The 24,587-nt window shown below is 32.5% G+C and overlaps 1 protein-coding gene and 1 pseudogene across 1 annotated transcript; both read right to left on the bottom strand.

Moving 5' to 3' along the window:
• Nucleotides 1–9,385: 9,385 nt before the first annotated feature.
• LOC128170622 (CX3C chemokine receptor 1-like) lies at nucleotides 9,386–11,377 on the bottom strand. The gene has a single exon (XM_052836398.1). The coding sequence runs from the start codon at nucleotides 11,361–11,363 to the stop codon at nucleotides 10,422–10,424; it is 942 nt and encodes a 313-aa protein (XP_052692358.1). The 5' UTR covers nucleotides 11,364–11,377; the 3' UTR covers nucleotides 9,386–10,421.
• Nucleotides 11,378–15,671: 4,294 nt separating this feature from the next.
• On the bottom strand, nucleotides 15,672–23,140 carry LOC128170649 (uncharacterized; annotated as a pseudogene).
• Nucleotides 23,141–24,587: the final 1,447 nt, after the last annotated feature.

Here is a 24,587-nt window from a genome sequence, read left to right as displayed (position 1 = left end):
GTAAGTAGACAAAATGAACTATAGTCTGTCCGCAGTCTCACTGATAATCATTGAGTTATGTTTCTGTTTTCAGACACCTGAAATAAGTTAGAACGCCAACAAGCAGTGCGCCACTTATCTTTTATATAGGGGAAATAACCGACAATTCGGCAACTATTTCCAAATTAAACTGACTTCATTGCCAAGTCAGAATTACAAGTGTCTCACATTTTAATTAGTAACTTGTAAAAGAGACATTTCTTACAATAAATAATAACCATTGTGTTATCACTGGATAATTGATAATAAGTTTAGTATTCCAAAAGTTGTGGGGTTTTTACATCATTTTAATTAACGCCACAAAAAGGGGGGGGGGGCAGTATATCATTTTAAGATACCAAAAAATGTGGATAAACAACGGCCCGCTAGAGTGGATTGACGTCAACAGCTATATATGGTTTCTTTCATTCTAAAAGAGACATTTGTGGTTCCATGTACTGCAACCAATTTGAACGGCGCGGTATTGAAACTCTTCTTGGCCAGCAGCCTCTCGACCACGCTGTCAAAAAGTTATATGACAAATGTTATATATGTGATAGCATCAAACATATTTTTATATGTATTTATTTGTTTTATCTATTTTATTATCCGTTTTTTTTTAAACACAGTCTTAAATTTTAAATAACCGCCAGTGACACTGCGCAACTGGATTGAGTTGGCTGAGTAAAGTCTTTCGTATTTCATTGGTTCTCTAATTTCATTGGTCTTTCTTATTTTCATTATCCGATAAATGTAATTCTCTATTTGATATCAGTAACCGTTTAAACTAAGTAAAATTAGGCAGTGTTTCATTTTCAACATCGTAAGTCAATCCAGCATGTATCTGCTGCATCTTGTGGTATGGTAATATTATATTTACTTATATATTTCTTTACTGTCATGTTAGTGATTTGGGCATTTTATTTTAATTGCAAAGTTTATACTTTAGCGTATTTTTGCAGTTAAACTTGTCATAGTAATTTCTAATACTTGTTTGTAAGTTCAAATGTTAAATTGTTACAAAAACGTGTTTTTATATCACAAATGAATACTGGAGTAACGGTAGCTTATTGTCAAAGATTTCAGAAACTAAACATAAAATGTACATGTATAACTCTATTTTATGTCTAATGTATTTTTTCCTTGTTTACAGGTCAATGCTTTATTTATCTACTTAATAAATCGACTGAAATCACCATCTGCCTCCTTTCTGCTCAGTTACATATACCTGACCTAAGATATAACGACATATTAGACCCCCCCCCACCCCCCCACCCCAAAAAAATACATAGTACTGAAGAAACAAAATACATGTAAATATACAAAAAAATGATATACCATGTGAAAAGTACAGCTTTGTTATAAATGGCGTCACGTGGATAACAAAAAGATTTTTTTAAAAATGCATTAAAAATACTATCAAACCTAAGTTGAGATAAAATTATCAACAGTTTTAATTATACTATTTCAAACAGTTTGTGTGCTTACATATATATGCCTTGGGTTTATTTATTAAAACCATGTTAATATGGATTTTATGCACAACTGCTTTTTATTAATTTTCAAAGCTGACATGTAGCATTGTTAATAATTTGAATCGAAACAGCTTAAAAAATTGTGCTTGGGAGTAAAGGATGTTGAAGACAAATATTTCCCAGGATGAGTCCTTGTACATTCAGTCAACTGACTGTTAACTGAAAGGTTTTGAAAGGTAATGACAAAATGGCAGAACTATAATATTCAAAAATATTTCCCATATCTTTTAGCTATCTTTCAGTTTATTGAACGACAGAAATATCTATTGTGATATTTACGTAATTTACCGAATGACTGTGTTTGATTCAATGCTTATTATAAAAGTATAAACAAATGATACACATAAATTATTACTAATTGTTTTGATAGTGGTGAGGTAGAATATTTAACTGTTTCTAATGTACTGCTAGATAGAACCAGCTTTATTGTTTAAAAATTGAACTGTTCAGTTATTCATGAGTATACACGATGTCATACATGTATAGCCAAGACGAGGGCTTATATAATGTCAAGTCAAATCGAGGATTGTTTACTGATCTTGCACTATATATGAAGTAGGCGCCCATTTATTTTTTTTAATAGACTATTCATAGATCTGTGTCATCTGCATATTATACTTGCACATACATTTTCTTCCCGTTTTGTTTTACTTAACCATCTAGTATCGCTACTTTGCAATGCAACAAGGAAGAAAACGACCAAACAAAGGATGGGAAATGGAATTCGGGTCATACTGAGAACGGTTTAAGAAGACTGTATAAAAAGGAAGCCTTTAGTTCAAAATTTTGATAAACGTTTCAAACCTATGGCTTTCAATGGAAATATAAAGCAAGCTTTATAGGTCATAAGAAGATATGAAAATATATTCTTCACTCACATAATACGATTATGTACCTTTTAAAGTGTTCACAAAGAGTAGTCAATTTACAAAAAAAAGGTATTTTTGGAATTTGAAAGATAATGAGAACTTTTTAATTTTGGTAAAATTATCATACGTTTGAGCTAATAATCTTGTTGATTAACCTTTCCTTGCGCTAAGAATCTAAGAATGAAATATTAAACTACTTTCTTTACGTTATTAGACAAAACACTACGGAATAAGATTTTACAGGGCTGCCAAGATGTATAAGTTTAATCTTATGTTGACCACATAATCTTTGGTTGTACAATTTAAGCTTCAAAAAATGCATATATGTAACTTAAGATAGATAAATTGTTATATTATTTATAAAAACAGGTCCTTGTGACACAATGCTGTTAGACAAAAATGTATCAGAAAACTTTGGCCATTGAAAAAAAATAGCTGAGTTTTGATATGATAACCATTTCTATCATGGTCATATATAAGTTAATACGGTACAATTACACAAATTTTTGCAAACAATAACATAACAAAGACAAAGTATATATCATATTGTACATACATTAATACCAAATTATAAGAGTCAATATTCATAACGAATTTCTTTGAATATATATATATATATATATATATATATATATATATATATATATATATATATATATATATATATATAAATACCTACATCTTTCTATCTATCTTTCTATCTATTTTTCTATCAATCGATCGATAGAGAGATATAAAGAAAACTATTTTTCAGGAAAACGCGTTTATAAGAAGTAATTTACACAAGCATTATACTCAAAATCAACAAAGCTTCATTAACTGCAAATGATGTTGAAATAGTTTTAACGGAATTATATAAAAACTGAGAAAAAACATACTTTGCTGAAACGCACCCTCAAACTTGCCAAATTTCAAAGCACGGCTAAAAAAAGTTTAAGGCGATTTTAAATTCATACATTTTTTTATTTCCCTAGATATACATGTACATGTATGCAATCTTTGAAAAGAATTCATATTGTATGTATAGAATTTTTCTTATATTATATTCTGCATTTTTTAGTTCTTCACAAACCCTTTTTTTTGTTTCACCATACAATTTTTGAATTCCCGTCTCTGAAAAATGTGATTCCCCTGGCATGTCATACGTTGGATCTAGTGCACGGTTCATGTTTATGAATCCGCTATTTTCCAACATCGAGAACGGCCTAATGTCCTTCGCAATAAAAACGCCGATATATCTCGTAATATCACCATGTTTTGTCAATGATCTGGGGTATTTATTTCTCAGACCAAGAGCTTCTGGTAAACGAAGTTGCCCAGTTGATATGTGTTTGTTTTTCTCACAATTATCGGCTGCAGCTTTTGTTTTCGATAACGTGATCTCATGTCTTCGCAGGATATGAGCAGTCATAGTTGACGTTATACATTTACCAGTCATATATACTTTATCTGCGTTTTACAAATGTTACAAACAGCTATTTTTATATCCTCTGTTCCATCTTTTTAAGTAAATCGAAGTTATCCCAAAACTGCCGACTTCTTCCCGGCCATTTTCGTGTATGATGTTTACTTTAACAGGTCGAGACCACTATATTTTGTGACGTCGGCATACATTTGCATACTAAATTATCCATCTGTTTACTTTTTCGACAAACAAATCAGGTCAATGAGTTGCAAGGCATTCTGGGCTACTAAAAGTTTCACTGTATACAAAGCGTATTGAAAATATATACCATTTTGATTTGTCCTTTGGAAACTCATTTTGAATGATCTTTCAGAATTTATGAAATTAATATGGACAATTATGTCTGAACTTCAATTTCTATGCTCACATTTAAAAAAAATATTGCATATGACGACTTATATCAACCAATTTAAATACCACATTGTCAATGTTCAAAACAGGGGTATGTACTATTGAATTAGATACAGTGAGTACCGTTTTTTCACGTGATACCCCATATTTGGGACAACATTGGTAGAATGCACGTTGATATTTTCTTCAGAGACATAATCAGAATGTTTAACGGACAAATGCTACATGATGCATAGCTTGCGCTTCTGCGTTTGTACATTTGTGCATTTCTACTACTGTGGCTATTCACGTATGTTAGTTAAAAATGAACAGTTACCTGTATTTATTTCTAGTGCACACACTTATTCAATTATTTCTTATGAAAGTTTGTTTGTACTTGTATGTTTGTCAGTCGTTTGATACTGACCATTTTTGAAGCAACAATTGATCAACAAAAACAACAGTATTTTTCAATGTGAGCATGAAACAAAGTTAATGGTACGTAATATTTGCTTTTTTATCTTCAAAAGTAAAAATCAAGATGTACAAACATTCCGGCAAGCAATTGAATATTGTGAATGAAACATACAAAATTCACGTGCGTTTGTTGAATCGTAAATCTGTTGTAGACCGTCATGCATTGCAACTCATTCACTGGATTGGAGAATCTGTTTGACGTAAATACTGTCACGTGCTAAATAATGCTATCTATATAAGGTAGTGTACCCGATCTGATTAACGGACTAGCCAATCAGAGAGAGCGTGTAAAAACCAAACCTCAATCGAATCAAAATCCGGGAAGAACGTGCCGAATCGAACCGACTTTTTTTCAATCGCGAAAAACCGATCTTTCGGTTAATCGTGACAGCCCTACTTACATGTAGTTCATATTAAATAATCACTTAATGTGTCTATTTAGTCTGTAAAAATATTATATTAATGAAGGCATTTTTAATGTTCAACAACAAAGCTAACTATATTGTGTATACTGTGATTTACTTAATCAGGCATTAATTAAATTAACAAAAAAACCTTCAAACCATCAACAGCGTGTTCCAATTAAAGAACCAAAACCACTGCAGTAAATATATGCACTTATATGCCGTATAAATTTATGTTTTATATGAACAGATCGGCAATAAGTATATAATATTCAGATAGCAAGAGTTATTCTGAAAGAGTCGTGCATGTTTTTTTTAATTAAATACAGGATTTCTTTTTTTCAGATTATTTATCATAGATTTAAAGGTTGTGTATTTTAAAACCCCGAGACATGCATTCATTGCATTATTTTCAAGTTTGGATGAAATCCATATAATCGTGTTTTAATATGTACAAGGGGTGTTCATATATAAATAGTGCCTGTTTGGGAGGGTAACAGTTGAAATTGACACCCCGAGAAAACCATTGTCAACCGACGCGAAGCGGAGGTTGACAATGGTTTTCGAGGGGTGTCAATTTCAACTGTTATCCTCCCAAACAGGCACTATTTATTTTGTTATACTGAATGTCTTAATTTTTAAGAAAATTTTACTGCTTTTATATAGGAATAACGTGAATTCTACAGCGAACCGTACGCGCATAATTTTCGCGCATGTTACATTTTTTAATGTTACCCGTTGCGAAGTGCGTTGCTAACGCTGAGGGTAATAGAAAATGTTATTAACTGCGTTTTAACCAATCAGGTTTCAGTATTTAACATGAAAGTATAACAAAAAGGTTTGTGAATACATGCATTGTCATTCCAAATAACGCCGCATTTTTTTTTAGAAAGTATTATGATATTTTAATATGTACTCTCAAATGTGTATGTATAAAAATAAGGGCATGTATCTTTTTACATTAGAGTTTTCATTATTTATACGTTGTTTATATTAGCTGCGGTCATTTAGTTATGTGGACGTTTTTATAACGTCTAGACCCTTGGCCTCTATGATAGTAATATGCCTCATTCGCCCTCTGGGCAGAGGGTACAATAGCACAACCATAGAATAATTCCTCCTATAGTTTTCAAGATACGATGTTGTTCTTTTGTAGATCAATTGTACATACATCAGAGTAGTGATATTGCTAGCTAAAGATTTTTATTTTTGATTATTAATTCCTTTTTTAAATACTAGCTATTGAACGTTGCCATGTTTGGCTTAATATTGCATATAGGGTACCCCTATTGCAGGGTTAACTCTTCCTACAGTTTTCAAGATAGCAAGTAAATATTTTCCCCTGTTCTTGTTTCTGTATGTCTTTTGTTATATTCGAGAATATCTGTGCCGTCAACTCATTTTTTTTTTAATTTGATGTCCACCAATCCTAAATTGTAATGTTCTGTCACACCTCTTAAAACAAAACAAATGCTATTATTCAACCAGAGAGTGTACAAAGGTGCTTCAGGAGTTTCATTGCCAAGAATCTTATTTTCTTACAATATGTTAATTTCTTCGTCTGTAATAGCGCCAGTTTTCACTTGTCAGGGTCCGATAGGTATCGATAGGAGGTCATCTTTACAGGACTTCTACATTCGCATACCATCTAAATACATCCCAACTTATAACATACATGCCTTTATCTGTTTAATGAGAGGTGTAACTCTTCAATACTTTGCAGCTGGAGGTTCCATAGAAAACAGGTATGATTTATTTGCCTGTCAACTTTTACAGAGTTCAGAATGATTGTCTAAAGTCTTGATGGGTCAGATGTTAAGGTCGTGTGAAGATGACTTCCTATCAATACCTGTCAGATCCTGAAAAGTTTAAGGGGAAGTGGGTGTTTTTTTTTAAGACTGATTGACAATCCCATCTTGACTTGAAGCTGTAATGGAAGACCTCCTCGTTTTTTGCGACGAGCTCAATTCTAGTTTTGTTGTATTTTATCACTGTTTCTTCCGATATGATTGGCTATATTTTATCTTTCGTTCAGGTATATCCCCAAAAGTTACAACTATCAATCAATGTTTTACCATATATTGTTCAAAATAATAGAAGAATGTGCAATAGTTAGTCGTTAACATAAAAGTCATGGTCGCTTTTCAACATCTTAAATAAGCTGCGACAAGACTTTGACCATGCAGCTTTATCTCTCTCCGGCTACATTGGTTACAAGCAGCATTTCTTTCTCATGATAAAAAATTATGTCATGTCAACCAGTCATGAAACGTATACCCATACACCGTACACCCAAATCATGTATATCTTTTTATTGGTAAACACGTTGAATCTTAACCATGCGGTTGTGTTCTGTATTGCATCATATCACATTCATTTAATTGACAGTCTATTTAATTGTGAGCGCATACATGTTAAAAGTATCGAACGTATAGCGTACTGGATAGGCAAATCTAAAGATTTCTGATTCGAAACCCATTACAGACGTTGTATTTTCTTTTCTTTTATCTTAGATCAAAAACCGATTTAACAAGTTTTAGTTCAAAATACCTCTATCCTCGGTTATACAATCTTTCTCTTTCTGTGCTCTCTGTTAACTGAATGACAATGGGGTTTATCAAACACTGATATATATAAATATTATCAGGTGATAATTTCGGTCTGGGCGTTATCAAATCTATCATAAAGCCCTTCGGGCTTTATTGAATTTGATCACGCCTCGACCAAAATTATCACCTCATAATATTCAAAGAATGATTCCTTATTACTTATATTTATATAATTTTAGGCCCTAGTACGATTAAATATTTAAATATGAATAAGCAAACCCCGCTTGCGCCTCAATCTGGCGTCATATGTATTATGGGTTATATAGTACAAAATCGATACCTAGTGTTATCACAGGCAAAGACACTGGATAATGTTAATATACTGTTATAACAACAATATGCTGACCATAATCGGATTAAGAAAAAACAGATTTTTGTTTATAAACTGTATCTTTATTAGAATACTCAAGATTATAAGCATTTGAGGTAAATGTACAAAAGAAGACTTTTTTTAATTTTAGAAATGACAATTAAAACGTGACCGGCTTAAAAAACTTAAACACATATAATATTTACAAATTACACACATTAATACATTGCGGTTTAAAATTACGCAATTCAACTCCATCATAATTCTTTTTTTTTTACATACTTAAGTTAAAATAAATGTTATATAAATTATTTACAATAAAATAAATATATTGTGCGATATTGTCAGTGAAGCTGCAGGTCTGTAGCTCCCGGTCTAAAAAATGGATGGCCGACCTTGGAGCTACAATTCCGTACGTGTTAAAAACTTGCAATTTACGTGTGAAAATAAGCTTAATCAGTCAAAAATTAATGTAATTTTTAGTGCGTTGTAAATTGCATTTGTGCTATGCCCTGGACCAACTGGGGACCTCAAGGAGGCCCCCAGACCCCCTGCCTAAAACTGGCGCCCCATCTAACTTCAAATCCTGGATCCGCCCCTGTAATCAGCGTACTACATATCATGCACAGATCTGGGAGGGGGGGGGTACGTCTGGTCCCTCTGAAAGTTTTTATTTATTTTAGGTAGACCCAGCTTTTAGGAAATTTGTGTCAAATCAATTTTTTTTAAGATTTGAAACTACTTTAAAAAACTTATTAAAAAGACTAAAATATTTGTACGTTTGTTTTCCTATAGTGAGCTTCAGCTCACATGGTCTAAACATTCAACTGTCAAATGTTAGAACCATTTAACAGCAAAATGTTAGAACCATTTACAATGTAACAAGAGCTTGGACTTTGGGTAGTTGTGTCAAACAACATTGTGACATAGGCCTGTCTATTCCATTGTTTGTCACTCAGCCATGAATTTTTTAAATCAACAAGTTTTGTCTGGCTTTTGAGGTAAGACTTTGCAATATGTGTATATCTGTGTCTATTTCACCTGTTTATTTTTAACTTGAAACCATTTTTAACTTGTTTTGACGCAAGAAAAAGAAAGTTAAATCTTACCGAAATTATACACACAAATTCATCATGTTATAATTTTAATAAAAATCTAATGATAGTCATTTACTAAATAAATTCTTGTTGATTTTCTACAGAAAAAAAATATTTAAAAAATATTACATTTATTCTTCAGACGACCTTTCAAAAAATTCACAATATCGAAAGGAAAATTATCAATGGACACGCCGACGTGGGTGATAACTCTAGTAACAATATTATCGCCGAAACAGACAAAAAAAAAACAACAACAAAACACCGGCATATTTAGAATGAACATGTAGCGATAAACTGAACGTATTTTTTGACAGTATTTTCAGTATGCCACGTTTTATTACAAACAAATTATGTAGTAGATTTTTTTGAAGTTTATAACATGAAATAAATTTCATACATCAATAAGATTTTCTCACAGTCGTCTGACGTTAAAAATATTTCTTTTAATAACAAGATTATTCCCAGTAAAACATAATAATGCTTTTATAAAACATGAGATTATATTATAATAATACGAAATATTTTTAACGTCAGGCACATGTGGATTTTCTTTCTGTCGACAATTGCAAACACACATACATTAGAATGGGTGCATACGAAGAAAAGAAGTAACTTCGTTATATATGGATGTGCTCAAAGGCGCTAAAAACTTGCGCTAATGTAAATGCGCGAAATTACAGCGTGACGTCATTTCTCCACAATGCCTACTGCGCATGTGGATTGTCGGTAACCAAGAACTTAGACGCACTTACGACTGTAACAGACGTACAACAACGTTATTATCTTACGACAGCTTGACGTTAGTCTATAACTGATATGTTTTAGTTGAATTATGGCGGTTTTACCTTATTTTTTTCATAAGTAAAATAAAGAGAAGAAGCTCCTATTCGATAACGCGCTATGGTGTACCATGAAAAGACAGTACCAGAGCTCCTTTTGTATCCCGTGTTGCAAAATATATTAATGGTGGCTGGAATTTATTTTTCTTAATCTTATATGAAGCACAATTATAATCATTCGAGTGTACAATTCATAATTACAATTACAAACCTTAGATATATTATGCGCCATCAATTCCGGGTATGTCGAATCAGTATTAGGTAAAACTACGAAAATTATTTTATAATAAAGGCGTTTTCTTTTATTCCTACAAATGCATTAAATCAGTAAAACATAGGCATACCTGATTTAATATCAGTATGTAATGTAATAAGCGTACTACATATTATGTACGGATCTAGTGGGGGGGGGGGGTTCCATCTGGTGAATAACCCCTAAAACGTAAACGTACGCTTGTCGTAAGTTTAAAGTGTACTCGTAGACGTACGACTTATTGTGAATAGATCCCCAGAATTGCTCATACGTGGATCTGACCCATGATTACAATATGTTCTTAATCGGGATAGGAGTCTTAAAACAGGGGGTGAAAACATGAAATATATTAAAGGATTCAAACAACTATTAACAAGCAATGAAAAATTAAACATTTCATGGACTAGGTTTAAACTTCTATTTAGAAGTGGCCTGTCTTTTAACACTGCAAAGTCGATTATGTAAATTAAAGGATATATTGTGCATAGGAGATAAATCACGATAATAATCCAAAACATCAACGACATCGAATTTGCTATTCTGGTTCGTCGAATCAAAGCTGTTTGATTATACAGATAATACAGCTTTCGAACATTAAAAACAACTACAATAATAAATGGTAATCCACCAACATACAAAGCAAACCCAAGTTCATTCAAAACAAGCGTTTCGACAGATATTATGTTCTTTAAAAGTAGCACTATAACTGCTCCGTATCCGATGGAAACGATAATAGAGCTTATCCAAACGACACAGGACATCCACAAAATTGTTTTACAGGTCAATTTCAAACTTCGCAGGGGGTTTGTAATGAATACAAAACGTACATATGATACTAATACCATATGGAAAAATGCCGAGTGGATGAATAAAAAGGCGACTATAACATATATATTTTTATGACAAAGATCATTAAAAAAAGATTTAAATGGATCAGGTAATATTGTAACATATCGCGTCACAGAGGCGAGCAGGTCAGACACTGCTAGGCATCCAATCATGACGTAAGTCGGAGTGTGCAGCTGTTTAGAGAAAATAACAAAACACACGGTGAAAGAATTTCCAATAAATCCAATGCAGAAGAAAATTGATGCAGCAATAACAACATATGTATTCGCCATTTTACCGCGTTTTGTCCCGATGCACAATTTCATTAAAATGAATATCGATTTTTTTTTCCGTTTAAAGTATTTGTGCACTGTTGCTACTACTGGTAAATAAGTTGTCTACGTCGTCGTCTGTAAATTAAAAATGAAAGTTAATTTTATTCATTAATTTTTATCAAGACATAATATATTGTAATATAAATATGATTGATAACAGATGAAAAATAACATTTCACCTATTTAACATTTGACCAATATAAGTTGCACCTTGAACTTCAATTGTAAATTTAAAAAAAAATGTAACTAAAGATATGAATATACCGACTCACTGTTATATTCTGCTGAAACCTTTATCAATTTATATGACCAGGACCCAACGTCATTAAAATTATTTTGCCACTTTAAAAACAAAAGTACAGTAATATAAGGTTAATACTCAGACGTGAGGATGGTTATTGACAGGAGTGGGGATGCTGTGGGTTATTATAGCAGGGCTAGTATCCTTTATATTGGTCATTCTCAAAAAATGTCTGTTTTTTCTGTCTTTTAACTGGAAAAGGATAAAATTTCTGCCACTGATGTTGCAGTTTATATTGATAATAATTTAACCCTAAAATAATTTATCTTGGCGTTTTGAAAGAAATACTGCATGTAGTCTGATTAAATTCTAACAGGCAAGTCATGTCACAATAACAAAATGTGTTTGGAGCTTACTTAAAACAGACACACAAAAATAAAATCGGTGTAAAAATGGCCCAATTCTTTATTTCGTATTAATTTAACGAGGCCCATTCTAGTTGAATAATTAAAATACTGTAGGGTGGAATTTGCTGATTTCTATGGTAGATACTTTAAATCACACTTTCAATTAAGTGATGTAAAAAAAATTACCATGTTTCCCTTATTGTAGTGAATAGGGGGAGTCTCAAAATATGTATTCATTTTGTTGGAAATTGTATGCATTATATAGGGAAAATGGAAATTTGGTATCTTTCTTTTGATGTAGAAAAAATTCTAGATGGTAGAAAATCGAACAATTGATACAATATGAACACTTTTGCTTCCGTCTTTGAAAATAAATATAAAATGCAGGGTGTTTCCCTTGAAAATGTAAAGTGGGAACGTCTCAAAACCCAATATATAGGTGAAAATGGTCATCTTTTGTAAGACTTTTTACGCTATGCTAAACTTTAGAGGGTGGAATATTCAATGCTACATATATAACACACATCAATTCTTCCTCTTTCAAAATTGATGAAGATAATGTGGTGTTTCCCTTAAAAAATGAAGAGGGGGCGTCTCAAAAACCCAATATATAGGTGAAAATGGTCATCTTTTGCAGAACGTTTTATGCTAGGCTAAACTTTAGAAGATGGAAGATTCAATGCTGCATATATAACACACTTCATTTTTTCTTTTTTTCAAAATTGATGAAGGCAATGAGGTGTTTCCCTTAAAAAATGAAGAGGGAGCATCTCAAAACCCAATATATAGGTGAAAATGGGCATTTTTGAAAGACTTTTTACGCTATGCTAAACTTTAGAAGATGGAAAATTAAATGCTGCATATATAACACACATCAATTCTTCCTCTTTTAAAATTGATGAAGATTATATGGTGTTTCCCTAAAAAAAAATAAAGAGGGGGCGTCTTAAAACCAAATATATAGGTGAAAATGGTCATCTTTTGCAGAACTTACGTTTTATGCTAAGCTAAATATTATAAAATGGAATATTCAATGCTTCATATGAGCATAGAACATTTCTCCCTCTTTCAAAACTGATGAAGAAAATGTGTTTCCCTTGAAAATACAAAGAAGCAGCATCTCAAAATCCAATATAAAGGTAAAAATGAATGGTCATCTTTAGCCATTCTTGTGATATTTTTTCAAACTTTGGAGGATGGAAATTCAATGATATGTATATTACATTCAAATCATTTTCCTCTATCAAAAATTGAAAAAAGAAAAAAAGGTGTTTCCCTCTTGAAATATGAAGAGGGGTGTCTCAAAACCCAATTCATAGTTAAAGAGGCCATTTTATCCAAATCTTGTGTATGGATTTTTTTCCCATGCAGAGAGCTAATATTGCTTATAATGGATAAAATTTACAATCAGTAGGAGAACTAGACACGATCTCGTTGCGAGCAACGAGGAGGTCTTCCGTCCGATTTCTAGAAGAAAATATGACATCATCGACTTTGATTTTTAACAACAAAACATGATATTGAAAAAGGAGTGAAGTACTTATGCTTCATTGCATCGCTTTTTATAAGTTCTATAACATTGCTTTTTTAAATGCTTGCTTTTCCTCCAATCAAGATTGAAAAGATTAATTTTGTTTACATCTGGTCCCTAAAAACCTTAATTGGGTAACACAAGAGAAAATCATCATATTGTTAGGATAAAGAAACGTATTATACCTAATCTAGAATTATTAACCTTTCACAAAATGGCTCTCATTAAAGGGCTAAAGATAAAAAATTTTAGAGCCCTTTGATCCCCTAATTTAAGGGGCCAGCCCCTTTTTCTTGGAATCAAATGAAAGGACATTTAATTCTGAAAACATGTTGTCAACAAGTGTTTAAAAATTCATTACCGTTCTGGAGATATATGAGAAATAAGGTTTTAGGGGCCGATCCCTTATCTCCTTATAGGGGCCGTTTGGCGAAATTTTGAAGATTGCATATGGTTAAGAACATTAATTTGAACAACTTTTCTTCTGTGTTGCATAACAAAATATTTTTCCTTTCTGAGATATGGGAGATCAAAATTTTGGACTTTTGGTCCCTAAAAACCTTAATTACGTAATACATGACAAAATCATTACATTGCTTGGATACATAACTGTGAGATAAACATATTTGCTTCTATAACCTTTCACAAAATATCTCTCAGTAAAGAGCTACAGATTAAAGACTTTAGAGCCCTTTAGTCCCCTTATTTGAGGGGCCAGCCCCTTTTTCTTGATATCAAATGAAAGGTCATTTAATTCTGAACAAATTTTATTCAACAGGTGTTTAGAAATTTGTTACCATTCTGGAGATATATGAGAAATAAGGTTTTAGGGGCCGATCCCTTATCTCCTTATAGGGGCCGTTTGGCGAAATTTTGAAGATTGCATATGGTTAAGAACATTAATTTGAACAACTTTTCTTCTGTATTGCATTACAAAATATTTTTCCTTTCTAAGATATGGGTGATCAAAATTTTAGACTTTTGGCCCCTAAAAACCCTTTATTACGTAATAAATGGCAAAATCATTACATTGCTTGGATACATTACTGTGAGATAAACATATTTGCTTCTATAACATTTTACAAAATATCTCTCAGTAAAGAGCTACAGATTAAAGATTTTAGAGCCATTTGGTTCCCTAGTTTTAGGGGCCAGCCCCTTTTTCTTGATATCAAATGAAAGGTCATCTAATTCTAAACAAATTTTGTTCAACAAGTGTTTAGAAATTTGTTACCATTCTGGAGATAAATGAGAAATAAGGTTTTAGGGGCCGATCCCTTATCTCCTTATAGGGGCCGTTTGGCGAAATTTTGAAGATTGCATATGGTTAAGAACATTAATTTGAACAACTTTTCTTCTGTGTTGCATAACAAAATATTTTTCCTTTCTGAGATATGGGAGATCAAAATTTTGGACTTTTGGCCCCTAAAAACCCTTAATTACGTAATACATGACAAAATCATTACACTGCTTAGATACATAACTGTAACATAAACATATTTGCTTCTATAACATTTCACAAAATATCTCTCAGTAAAGAGCTACAGATTAAAGACTTTAGAGACCTTTGGTTCCCTAATTTTAGGGGCCAGCCCCTTTTTCTTGATATCAAATGAAAGGTCTTGTAAATATAAACTTTTTTTGCATTACATGTGTTAACAAAATATTTTTCAGAAAAGAGATAAACTAAGAAAACCATGAAAAATTACGACGTTTTTTTAGTCTCAATTTTCGGGACCGGGCGAGCTTAAACGCCTTTTGAGCATTACAAATATGAATGCCAAATTGCACATCTACAATCTCTTGTCTACAATCCCTGAAAGTTTGAACTCAATATCTTTTACCGCTTAGGAGGAGATCCCTGGACAAGCTGACCCTCTGAAAATCGCTAAAACGTCATTTTCTCAAGAACGGAAATGACGTCATCAAAATAAATGTATATTAAGTTCGGATTAATATCTATTAGATCTGAAAGTTTCACGAAAATCGGTTCAGCCATTTCCGAGAAATCGCCTGCACAAATTTTGTAAGAAAAAAAAAATAATAATAATAGGGAAAAAGAAACCGAACGAAAACAATAAGGTCTTCCGTTGGAAAACGGAAGACCTTAATAATGATCGAATCATTTGAAAATTTTTATTTATAGTGTGGTTGGATTGCATTGAAACACAACATGTTAGTAAGGCAGAATTGAGATGATATAACAGTGACAACAGTTTAATTAATGTAATACACATGCAGATATATTACAAGATTGATATCCATAAAATGTAATAACACAAAATGTTTTAACAAATACAACATGATGATATATATTTATTGCAAACTTGAAAAAAATTCAGCAACCTTCTTTGCAACTTTATAATTGCTGCTTACTCTAGCTTTATCATCACTTGTCTTTTCACTAAACAAGAAAAACACACCATCAAAACCTTTTCTTTCAAATGCAAGTTTCAAATGGTTGTATGATAGTGACGAACATTTGATCTTTTTCAAAGTTGCTTTTGAAATGACATTTTGCTTCTGTAAATACTCTATGGATTCTATAGATGGTTGAACACCATGACTAGTCACTTGAACTGTACTATAAAAAAAATCAGCGAGTAAAACATCAACTTTCCCACTACTTTTCACAAGGGTCTGAAGCATTTCAGAATCAGCTAATGAATTATGAGCTGAATAAGACTCATTCAACACTTTCTGAGCAAGATATTCTTGCTTATAACAATCAAAACCAGGATACACAACTTTAAAAAAAGGCAAGGTATCACAAAACCCCACTACATATTTACAAAAGTGGTTCCATATTTTATAATATTTCAGCTGATTATACAGTACAATAGAATCAAAACATTTGTTATTGTGTGCCACTAATACACGGCTTTTCCCTAGTAACATAACAAATTGAATAAAGTCCAAAAGAACTTGTAGTGGATGATTGTGTGACACAGCTACATTGTTATGGAGCAGCTCATTGGTTGAGGCATCAAACTTCATTCCAGTCACTCTACTGGCCTCTTCTGAAATTTCCTGGCTTGGTGTGACATATTTGTTGAATTTTTGGTCTTCACAGACTGCCGAAATTTGAATAATAGAGCTTTCTCTACCTATAAGAGAAGAAAAGGAATGAGAAATGGTTATTACCCATACATCCAAAAACATAAAAACAGCTAGGATCCCATTATGTTTATAATTCAGAATGATTTTACTTTCTCAAAAGTAAATTAATATAAGTAATAATTAGCAATATTAAAAAGTTCACTGGGATATGAACTTGGTTGCAATGGTACATAATCAGATCTTCTGAGAATTAAGTCCTTCCTTTGGTCACGTGACCTACCAAGTTCACATTCCAGTGAACTTTTCGACATTGCTATTTATTTCTTTTCTTGTGTTTCTATCCCTTAGTATTGGCAAGAGGATAGAAAACCAAGCGAGTTGGATTAAATTCATATGCCATCGCAAATCATGAGAGATCTTTTTATCATGTTTCTCCACATCTTTTGTTTAACTTTGATCTGTTCAACAAATATCATTGTTGTAAGCCACATAACACATTTACTACAATACTGGTATGTCAACAACTTTATATATGCATGAAAATTTTTTTTTATGTTTTAAGCTTACCAAACAAACATTTCATTTTCAAATGTATTCTATATTAATTTATGAGAGAAAATTATGAAATGGCATTAAATGCTTCCAGATTATTTTTTCAATGGTATTATTTGTTACTTTTTTAGCCTAACTATGTCTATCATCGAACTGTATGTTACTAAATGTTTGTTTCTGACATCAAGTGGCATAAGAATTTATACACATTGTAATATCAAAAATTTATTGCATGAGTGATATCCATTGATTTTGAGCTAAAAATGTGATAAATTTCTTATATATTATGCTTGAAGTCTGATTATTAGATGTTTAATCGAGCTATAAAACATTTCTATTATTGATCAGAAATATACCAGCAAATAAATCATGAACTACAAAGAAAAGAGCTGTCGGCTGTTTGATGTGATTGTAGAAATCCTAGAATTCCTGATGTTGACCTGCTATTGGTAAAAATAAAAGCAAGATAATATTGTATCAAAAAGGAAACATATTGCAAACTAACATTTAACAGCAAAACTCTAAATCAAACAAAATAACAAATGAACATAATTTGTAAATTGACAGATTGATTGATTGAATAGTTCACATTTATCATTTTGGATTTTTCTATAGCTTCTATATTATCTTTAAGAGTAACAGAAGTATACGTAAAAACTTTGTTCAATATAGTTAAGAAACATAAAATCATGGTAAATATAACAAGAGGCCCATGGGCCACAATGCTCACCTGAGAAACAATAGGTATGATAAAATCAGCTTAATGAAGTCATAATACAAGCTATCTGGACAATGTACAATAATACATAATACATACTTTGAATTTACACTACCTGAGGATGCTTCCACACAAGTGTCAGCTTTCCTAGCTGATTAGTTTCTGAGAAGAAGATTTTTAAAGATTTACTCGATATATTCCTATGTAAAACTTCGACCCCCCATTGTGGCCCCACCCTACCCCCGGGGGTAATGATTTTCACAACTTCGAATCTACACTACCTGAGGATGCTTCCACACAAGTTTCAGCTTTCCTGGTCTTATGGTTCATGAGAAGAAGATTTTTGAAAATTTCTCGAAAATTTTCATAAATTCCTAATTATCTCCCTTTGCAAAAGGGCGTGATCCTTAATTTTCACAACTTTAAATCCCCTTAAGCTAAGAATGCTTTGTGCCAAGTTTGGTTGAAATTGGCCCAGTGGTTCTTGAGAAGATGTTGAAAATGTGAAAAGTTTACAGACAGACGGACGGACAGACGGAGAGACAGACAGACGGACGACAAACAAAATGTGATCATAATAGCTCACTTGAGCTTTCAGCTCAGGTGAGCTAATAACTATATAAATTAATGTAGAAATGTAGACATACTCAATCATGTTGTCTCCAGATCATAGTATACAATTGTTTTGGCGTTACAAACATCTGATGATCCAGGAATTACTTCCATATCTGGGTCAGGTGTGTCTCCTACAATAAATGTATTATAATTGTATCACTGATATAATTATATAGTAGATGAGGAACTTACACATAAGACTACTATCACAATCACATTTGAACTAGAAACTTTGTTCAAATTATACTGCCCACCAAATACACAGTGTGTATAAAGTATGAGTCAGATTGGAATTTGCACCCAAAATTTGAAAGTCACAGGACAAACTTGGCAACTCTAATGTTTTCCTCACCTTCCCTTAAACCTTGATTACATAGTGGTATCGGTAATAAGATCATACTTTTGGCTAAATATCTAAATGATCAATCAAAAATAGATATACTCTTATAGAATTACTAAGTAAAATCACCTAAAAGATTTGATGAGTAGCTGTCACCCTCTCTGACTTCTTGGCTCCTAGTTTCTCCACTCCTTTCACTCTTTAGTTTTTGACGTTGCAACTGTGCAAAAAGAAACCAATCTAATTGTCATCTTGTAAAGTAACAAATGAATAGATTTTAATTACATGTATAAACAATTTCTATATATCTTTACTAATGAAAAGGTTTGATCATGAATGCATACGTACATATACATCTATGCCTATATGAAGTTTAATACTATAATTATGGTATATTTTGAGGGTTTTTTTGCTGTGTAAGCTTAAAGAAAATTTGTATGAAATTCATCTATATTATTTTAATATACCTTGAATTCTTTTGTTTTTGAAACTTCTCTTTTGCGATGAACATCTCTGTCTCTGATGGAGGCTAGCGAGGTTGTTGCTGTCCCAGGACTAAGTCCAAGCTTCTCATGAACCTAAAAGATAGCACTCAATCATTAAAACAAGAAAATGAAAATTATTTCATAATTACATGTACATCATCATTGATTTTTGTCCAAAAAAAAGAGAATGCTCCACTCAAAGTTTTAATACCTTTGCTACATAGTTATAGCCTTCATTTTTTTGGCAAACAGTTGCAGAAAGTCTATATGCCAAGCTTCCACTCTCACTGTAGTGCTTGTCTTTTGGAGCCTTAGATCTTAACATATTGTTAAAGCTTTCATTGCAGTTGCTAGAGTCTAGTCTGCTTAGCTTGCTGGGATCAAGATCTCTGAACAATGTCAATAAATCAGTTTTCAGTTTTTCATTCTGTAGATCTGCTCCCCATGGAAGATTCTTGTGTCTAGCAGTTTGGTTTTCCGTCATGTTACACCATTCGCCACATTTTACATGGTCACCAAACTGGTGAAGAACAACAGAGTCTTTAGATTTTTCTATTTTGTCCGTGTCTTCCTTGCACTGTGCTAGCATGTAGCTGAAACTCTTCATTATGGCCGTAATCGTTTTAACAGAAAGCTCTTTGTGTTTTGATTTTAATTTATAGGGTTTGTTGGAAATATTCTTTTTCACATGATTTTTGTCACTTAACTTTTCAATGCAAGAACTAACTTCACATCTTGCTCTGTTGAAAGCTGTGCAATCGTCATCTCCAATCAGTGTAACAACAGGATTATTCTTGTCTTTGACTTCCTTAAGTATTTCTACAATCATGTCAGGTTCCATAGATTTCGCGGTGCCAGTCCAATTTTTCTTACATGCATGCTTGTTGGGGGTTCTGTGCTTCGCCTTCGCCACATCACATTTTCTGCATCTTTTGTATCGAGCAGAGAAACCCACAATTTTGCCAGTCCTTTTACCAATTAGAGTTGCAGTGCCTGTAATATTCAAACAGCATTAATAATTTTTAACTCTGCATGTATAATCATTATTAATATATCGTATACTTATAGAAAATATACCCTTTTCCGCCCTGTGCGATATAAACAGTAAATTCGCCTAGGGGTGTGATATAAACCCTAGGGGTGTGATATAAGATTTATATCACACCCCTCTCCGGCAATCTTCGGATGTTATATCACAACCCTTTCCGTTAATTATCGGCTATTATGATGTAGAGTTCGGTATGCGTCCTTCAACTTCGATCTCCGAGTATGACGTCAAATAGTACGTCAATTAATGTCAACTTGGTATACAAACAGCTGGCGCAAAAAATTCCATAGAAGTTTATCAGAGATGATATACAGACTTTTGGAGGGAAATCGACATTCTCTTTTACATTCAAGCTACACATGCAATATAATATATCTGACGGCTCTCGGGCTGATATACAGCGACCTCGGGCTAATATAGGATGCGATATAAACATTGCCATGTAATAATCTATATATATTGATCTGCCAAAAAATTACTTCCTGAATCATAAACAAGATAAAAAAAATATGTTTGGCCTTTATGGAAAAACAAGATTTGTTTCGCCCCAAACAAAGATTCATAAATGGACAGATTGACAGACCAACTGATCACTGTAGGGCACAGTACATTATGTACATGCAGAGCAGTCAGTTCTAATAAAATGTTGTGTCTTATTACAAAGGAATTAAAAATAACACTAAACTTTATGTAATACATCGACATTTGTTATTTACCTGACAGACTATTGTAACATCTTCCTGATCCTCTTCTCTGGTAAGCACCATCTGCAGAAGCTGTTATTCCAGTGGACTCAATACTGTTTAAAAATATTGATAAATATTGTTAAACATTAATGTACAACAGAATGACTCAATTCCATTTTTTACTGTAATTATACAGAGGGAATCTGGAGAGAGAGAGAGAGAGAGAGAGAGAGAGAGAGAGAGAGAGAGAGAGAGTTCCCTTGTTTAATTAGGTTTTACTTTAGTTGTATCATTTAGCTTTTCAGTTTTGTTTCCATTTAGAATGCATTGAATCTTTTATTAGGCCACTTATATATTTTGGGTGAGCGATAGGATTGGGTGGCAGTATTATACCATTACATTAATAGATTTGTTCAAAAATGTGTTTTCATTGATAAAAAACTAAAATATATAACTATAATAATTTTTTTGGGCCTTAATGTGTAATTTGTGATGTAACATTTACCTAAGTTAACTTTAATTGATTTAAAAATCTTACTTTCAACAGTGTCAAAGCTAAATGTACATGCATGTTCATTAGAAAAAGTTCAAATATGCTTACTTGTGGCTAATAAATGCCCCTCTTCACATATAGCTTTACTGGTAGATTCCTCGGCCAAGTCTTCCAGCACAGGTCCTACTTCATCACATCTTCTTCTTATCAGGCTCTCACTGATGTTTGGCAAGTTCATTGATGTGAAAAGGTTGTTAAGTTGGACTGGACCAATTCCACTATGGTACATGCCTGTAAATTTAGAATGTGTATAGCAAATCTGTAAAAGCAGAAAATTTAAAGGCATCAAAATTTAATGGTGAATATCCCTAATACATGTACTGGCGTGCGACCAGTTCTTGCCGAGTACCATTTCTCGCCAGTACATTGTGACGTCATTTTTCGTTTATAATTTTATGTGTTCATAAAATGACATATCACAATGTACCGGCGAGAAATGATACTCGGCGAGAACCGGTCGCACGCCAGTATAGCTTTCAAATTTACAAAAAATAGGCACAATCACATTTTGCATACTTTACAATAAAATATCTACTGTTCATACAGATCTCTCTCTCTCTCTCTCTCTCTCTCTCTCTCATACATAAAAAACTAAATTATTTTGATTTTTAGAAAATAAGTTAATTGTGCGTTTAATTGATGATAATAATTGAATAGTTTTTTTTTAATTTTCATTATGATTCAATTTTTTTTTTCACTTTTTATTTTGTGGAAATTATATGTGGTATTTAAAAAAAAGGATAAATACATGTATATTATACATACCAGTTGCCAATTTGGTGTTTACATCAAATATCTGTTGACCATGTGGTGATGAATGTGTTTTTTTCCATGGCAACTTGCACAAACCGAAGACAGTTGTAGCACCTTATCACCAAGTGCCCACAAATACCACCAGGTCAAACTCCCACAGCATCCTTGAACTTCAATGACACATTTGCGCAATCCACGCATTTCATGTTGTTGAACAATGCTTGCAGATCTACCACATGTCTTGTAAAGTCTAAAGCTCTTAATTTTCCACTAAAAAAATGCTTCATTAATTTCATCAAACGAACCTGTTGACTGTATATACGAATGATCATCTAAAGTGCTGCCCGCAGCAGGAGTAGATTGAGTATCAAATAAAGGCACAAAAGTATCAAGATTTACGAGCTGGTCACATTCTTCACTTGATTTGTGTAAATTTTTCAATTGCTGATTATAACGTGCAACCTGTGTCGGTTTTAAAAACCTTCCTTTTTTCGTTCTGTTAACCATCTTCGACGGCCTGCCTGACAGTCGTCTGGTGTCAACGTAAACAATGCCGTAAAGTGACAAGAACTTGAAGAAGTCGTAAATTAATTCGTTGTGTCAAACTAGGTTAAACTGCTAAAAATATGCAATATTAATTTATTTTATGTTTAAAGGAAAGTAATTATTTACATTTAGATTAAACTCCATCTATTCTACATATTACGAAAGCGAGAGCAAAACGCCAACCGGAAACCATTCGAGCTGCGCAATGAGATCGAAAACGCGAACTAGCTCGGGCCTCGTTAATACATCTTAAGAGTAATGCAATCATTATTCAACCCTTATGTCTTTAGTCAATTATTTTTATTGTCCGAATAAAATAAAGGTAAAGGTATGTCCTATTAGTTCTCGTCACTTCTGTTACCAAAATGAAAATACAAAAATAACAGTTAATCGCCCTTTCCTGGAACTCTTCCAATAACCCTCAATGTTACATCATTTCCTAATGTCTCAAATTCTGAAGCGCCATGATTTTGATGAAGAAAACAGACAAAAAGGTGGGTAAGTTTGTCTCACTGGAGGTGTATGATATACATATGTCCTATATGCTACCTTCTTTATATTCATACTATTGTTTATTTCCTTTATTTGACTCAACAAAAATATGAATTAGGATTCACATAAAAGATTTCAATCTAATGATGTCACCAGAAGAGGCTATTATATTAGATCAGGGGTGTTTATATCAAATATGTCCATCCTGTTACTGTCATTCATGTTACCAGTAAATTTGTAACAGTAGTTACATATTAAGTAACAGGACGGAAAGTTGAAACTTTAATATGAAAACACTTTTTTATGTCCAACAAAAATATTAATTAAGTTTTGAAAGTTTAATTTGTAAGTTATTAAAGCATGTAAATTTTGTTGTAATATGCTGGAATTTGAACTATTTCCTATGAAAATGTACTTTTGGTAACAGTGTATACGAAGAATGCAACATAGTGGACAAACTACTCAACAAACGTGACAGCGATGCATCTTTCAGAATTTTAAAATATATCCATATATTTATTATGATAGTTCTAAAAATTTGTAACAAGGTAAACTCCTTAAAATATTTATAAATTGATCCACATTTCAAAACTATTAAACACGTTTTGGTAACAGAGTGGACAAATACGATAACATACCTCAGAAATTAAATACAACTGTCTGTCTGTCTGTCTGTCTCTCTCTCAGGAAGAAATTCATTTGAATTTATTTTGCTGACTTAATCTCACTATGCCTTTATCGGCAGCTGCAAAAGCAAAGACACTACAGGGAGAGGAGATAAAATTCACTGCTGTGTGCAGAATACTTAGAAAAAGAAAAAGAAACTAAATATCGTTACGAGTAACGAGTAATTCTTCCGTCCGATTTGTTTTATATGATACGATGTAATACCGATACTCTCTGCCAAATCTGAGATCCTGTTGAAACTAGGTTTTTTGTCTCGGGACCGAAAACCGACGAACGAAAATGATTAATAAAAATAAAAGCTGGTATTTCTTGTACATTTGCCTACTGTACATCATTGTTTATCAGGCTAGATGAAACACCAAAGAAAGTCTGTTAAAAACATGAATTGTTTTTGAACCTTTCCGTAAGTACCGAAAATAACGGTAGACAAAAAAAAAACAACAAAAAACAAAAAAAACTGTTAAACACATCTTCAATCAATTGACTATCATTCATAAAAGT

Source organism: Crassostrea angulata, chromosome 2, assembly GCF_025612915.1.
Source record: "Crassostrea angulata isolate pt1a10 chromosome 2, ASM2561291v2, whole genome shotgun sequence".
Taxonomy (NCBI): Eukaryota; Metazoa; Mollusca; class Bivalvia; order Ostreida; family Ostreidae; genus Magallana; species Magallana angulata.
This window is presented reverse-complemented; position numbering and strand designations above follow the sequence as displayed.

What these genes read in the sequence shown, in the direction of transcription:
- LOC128170622 (XM_052836398.1), bottom strand. Translation starts at nt 11,363, where the DNA reads ATGAAATTGTGCATCGGGACAAAACGCGGTAAAATGGCGAATACATAT.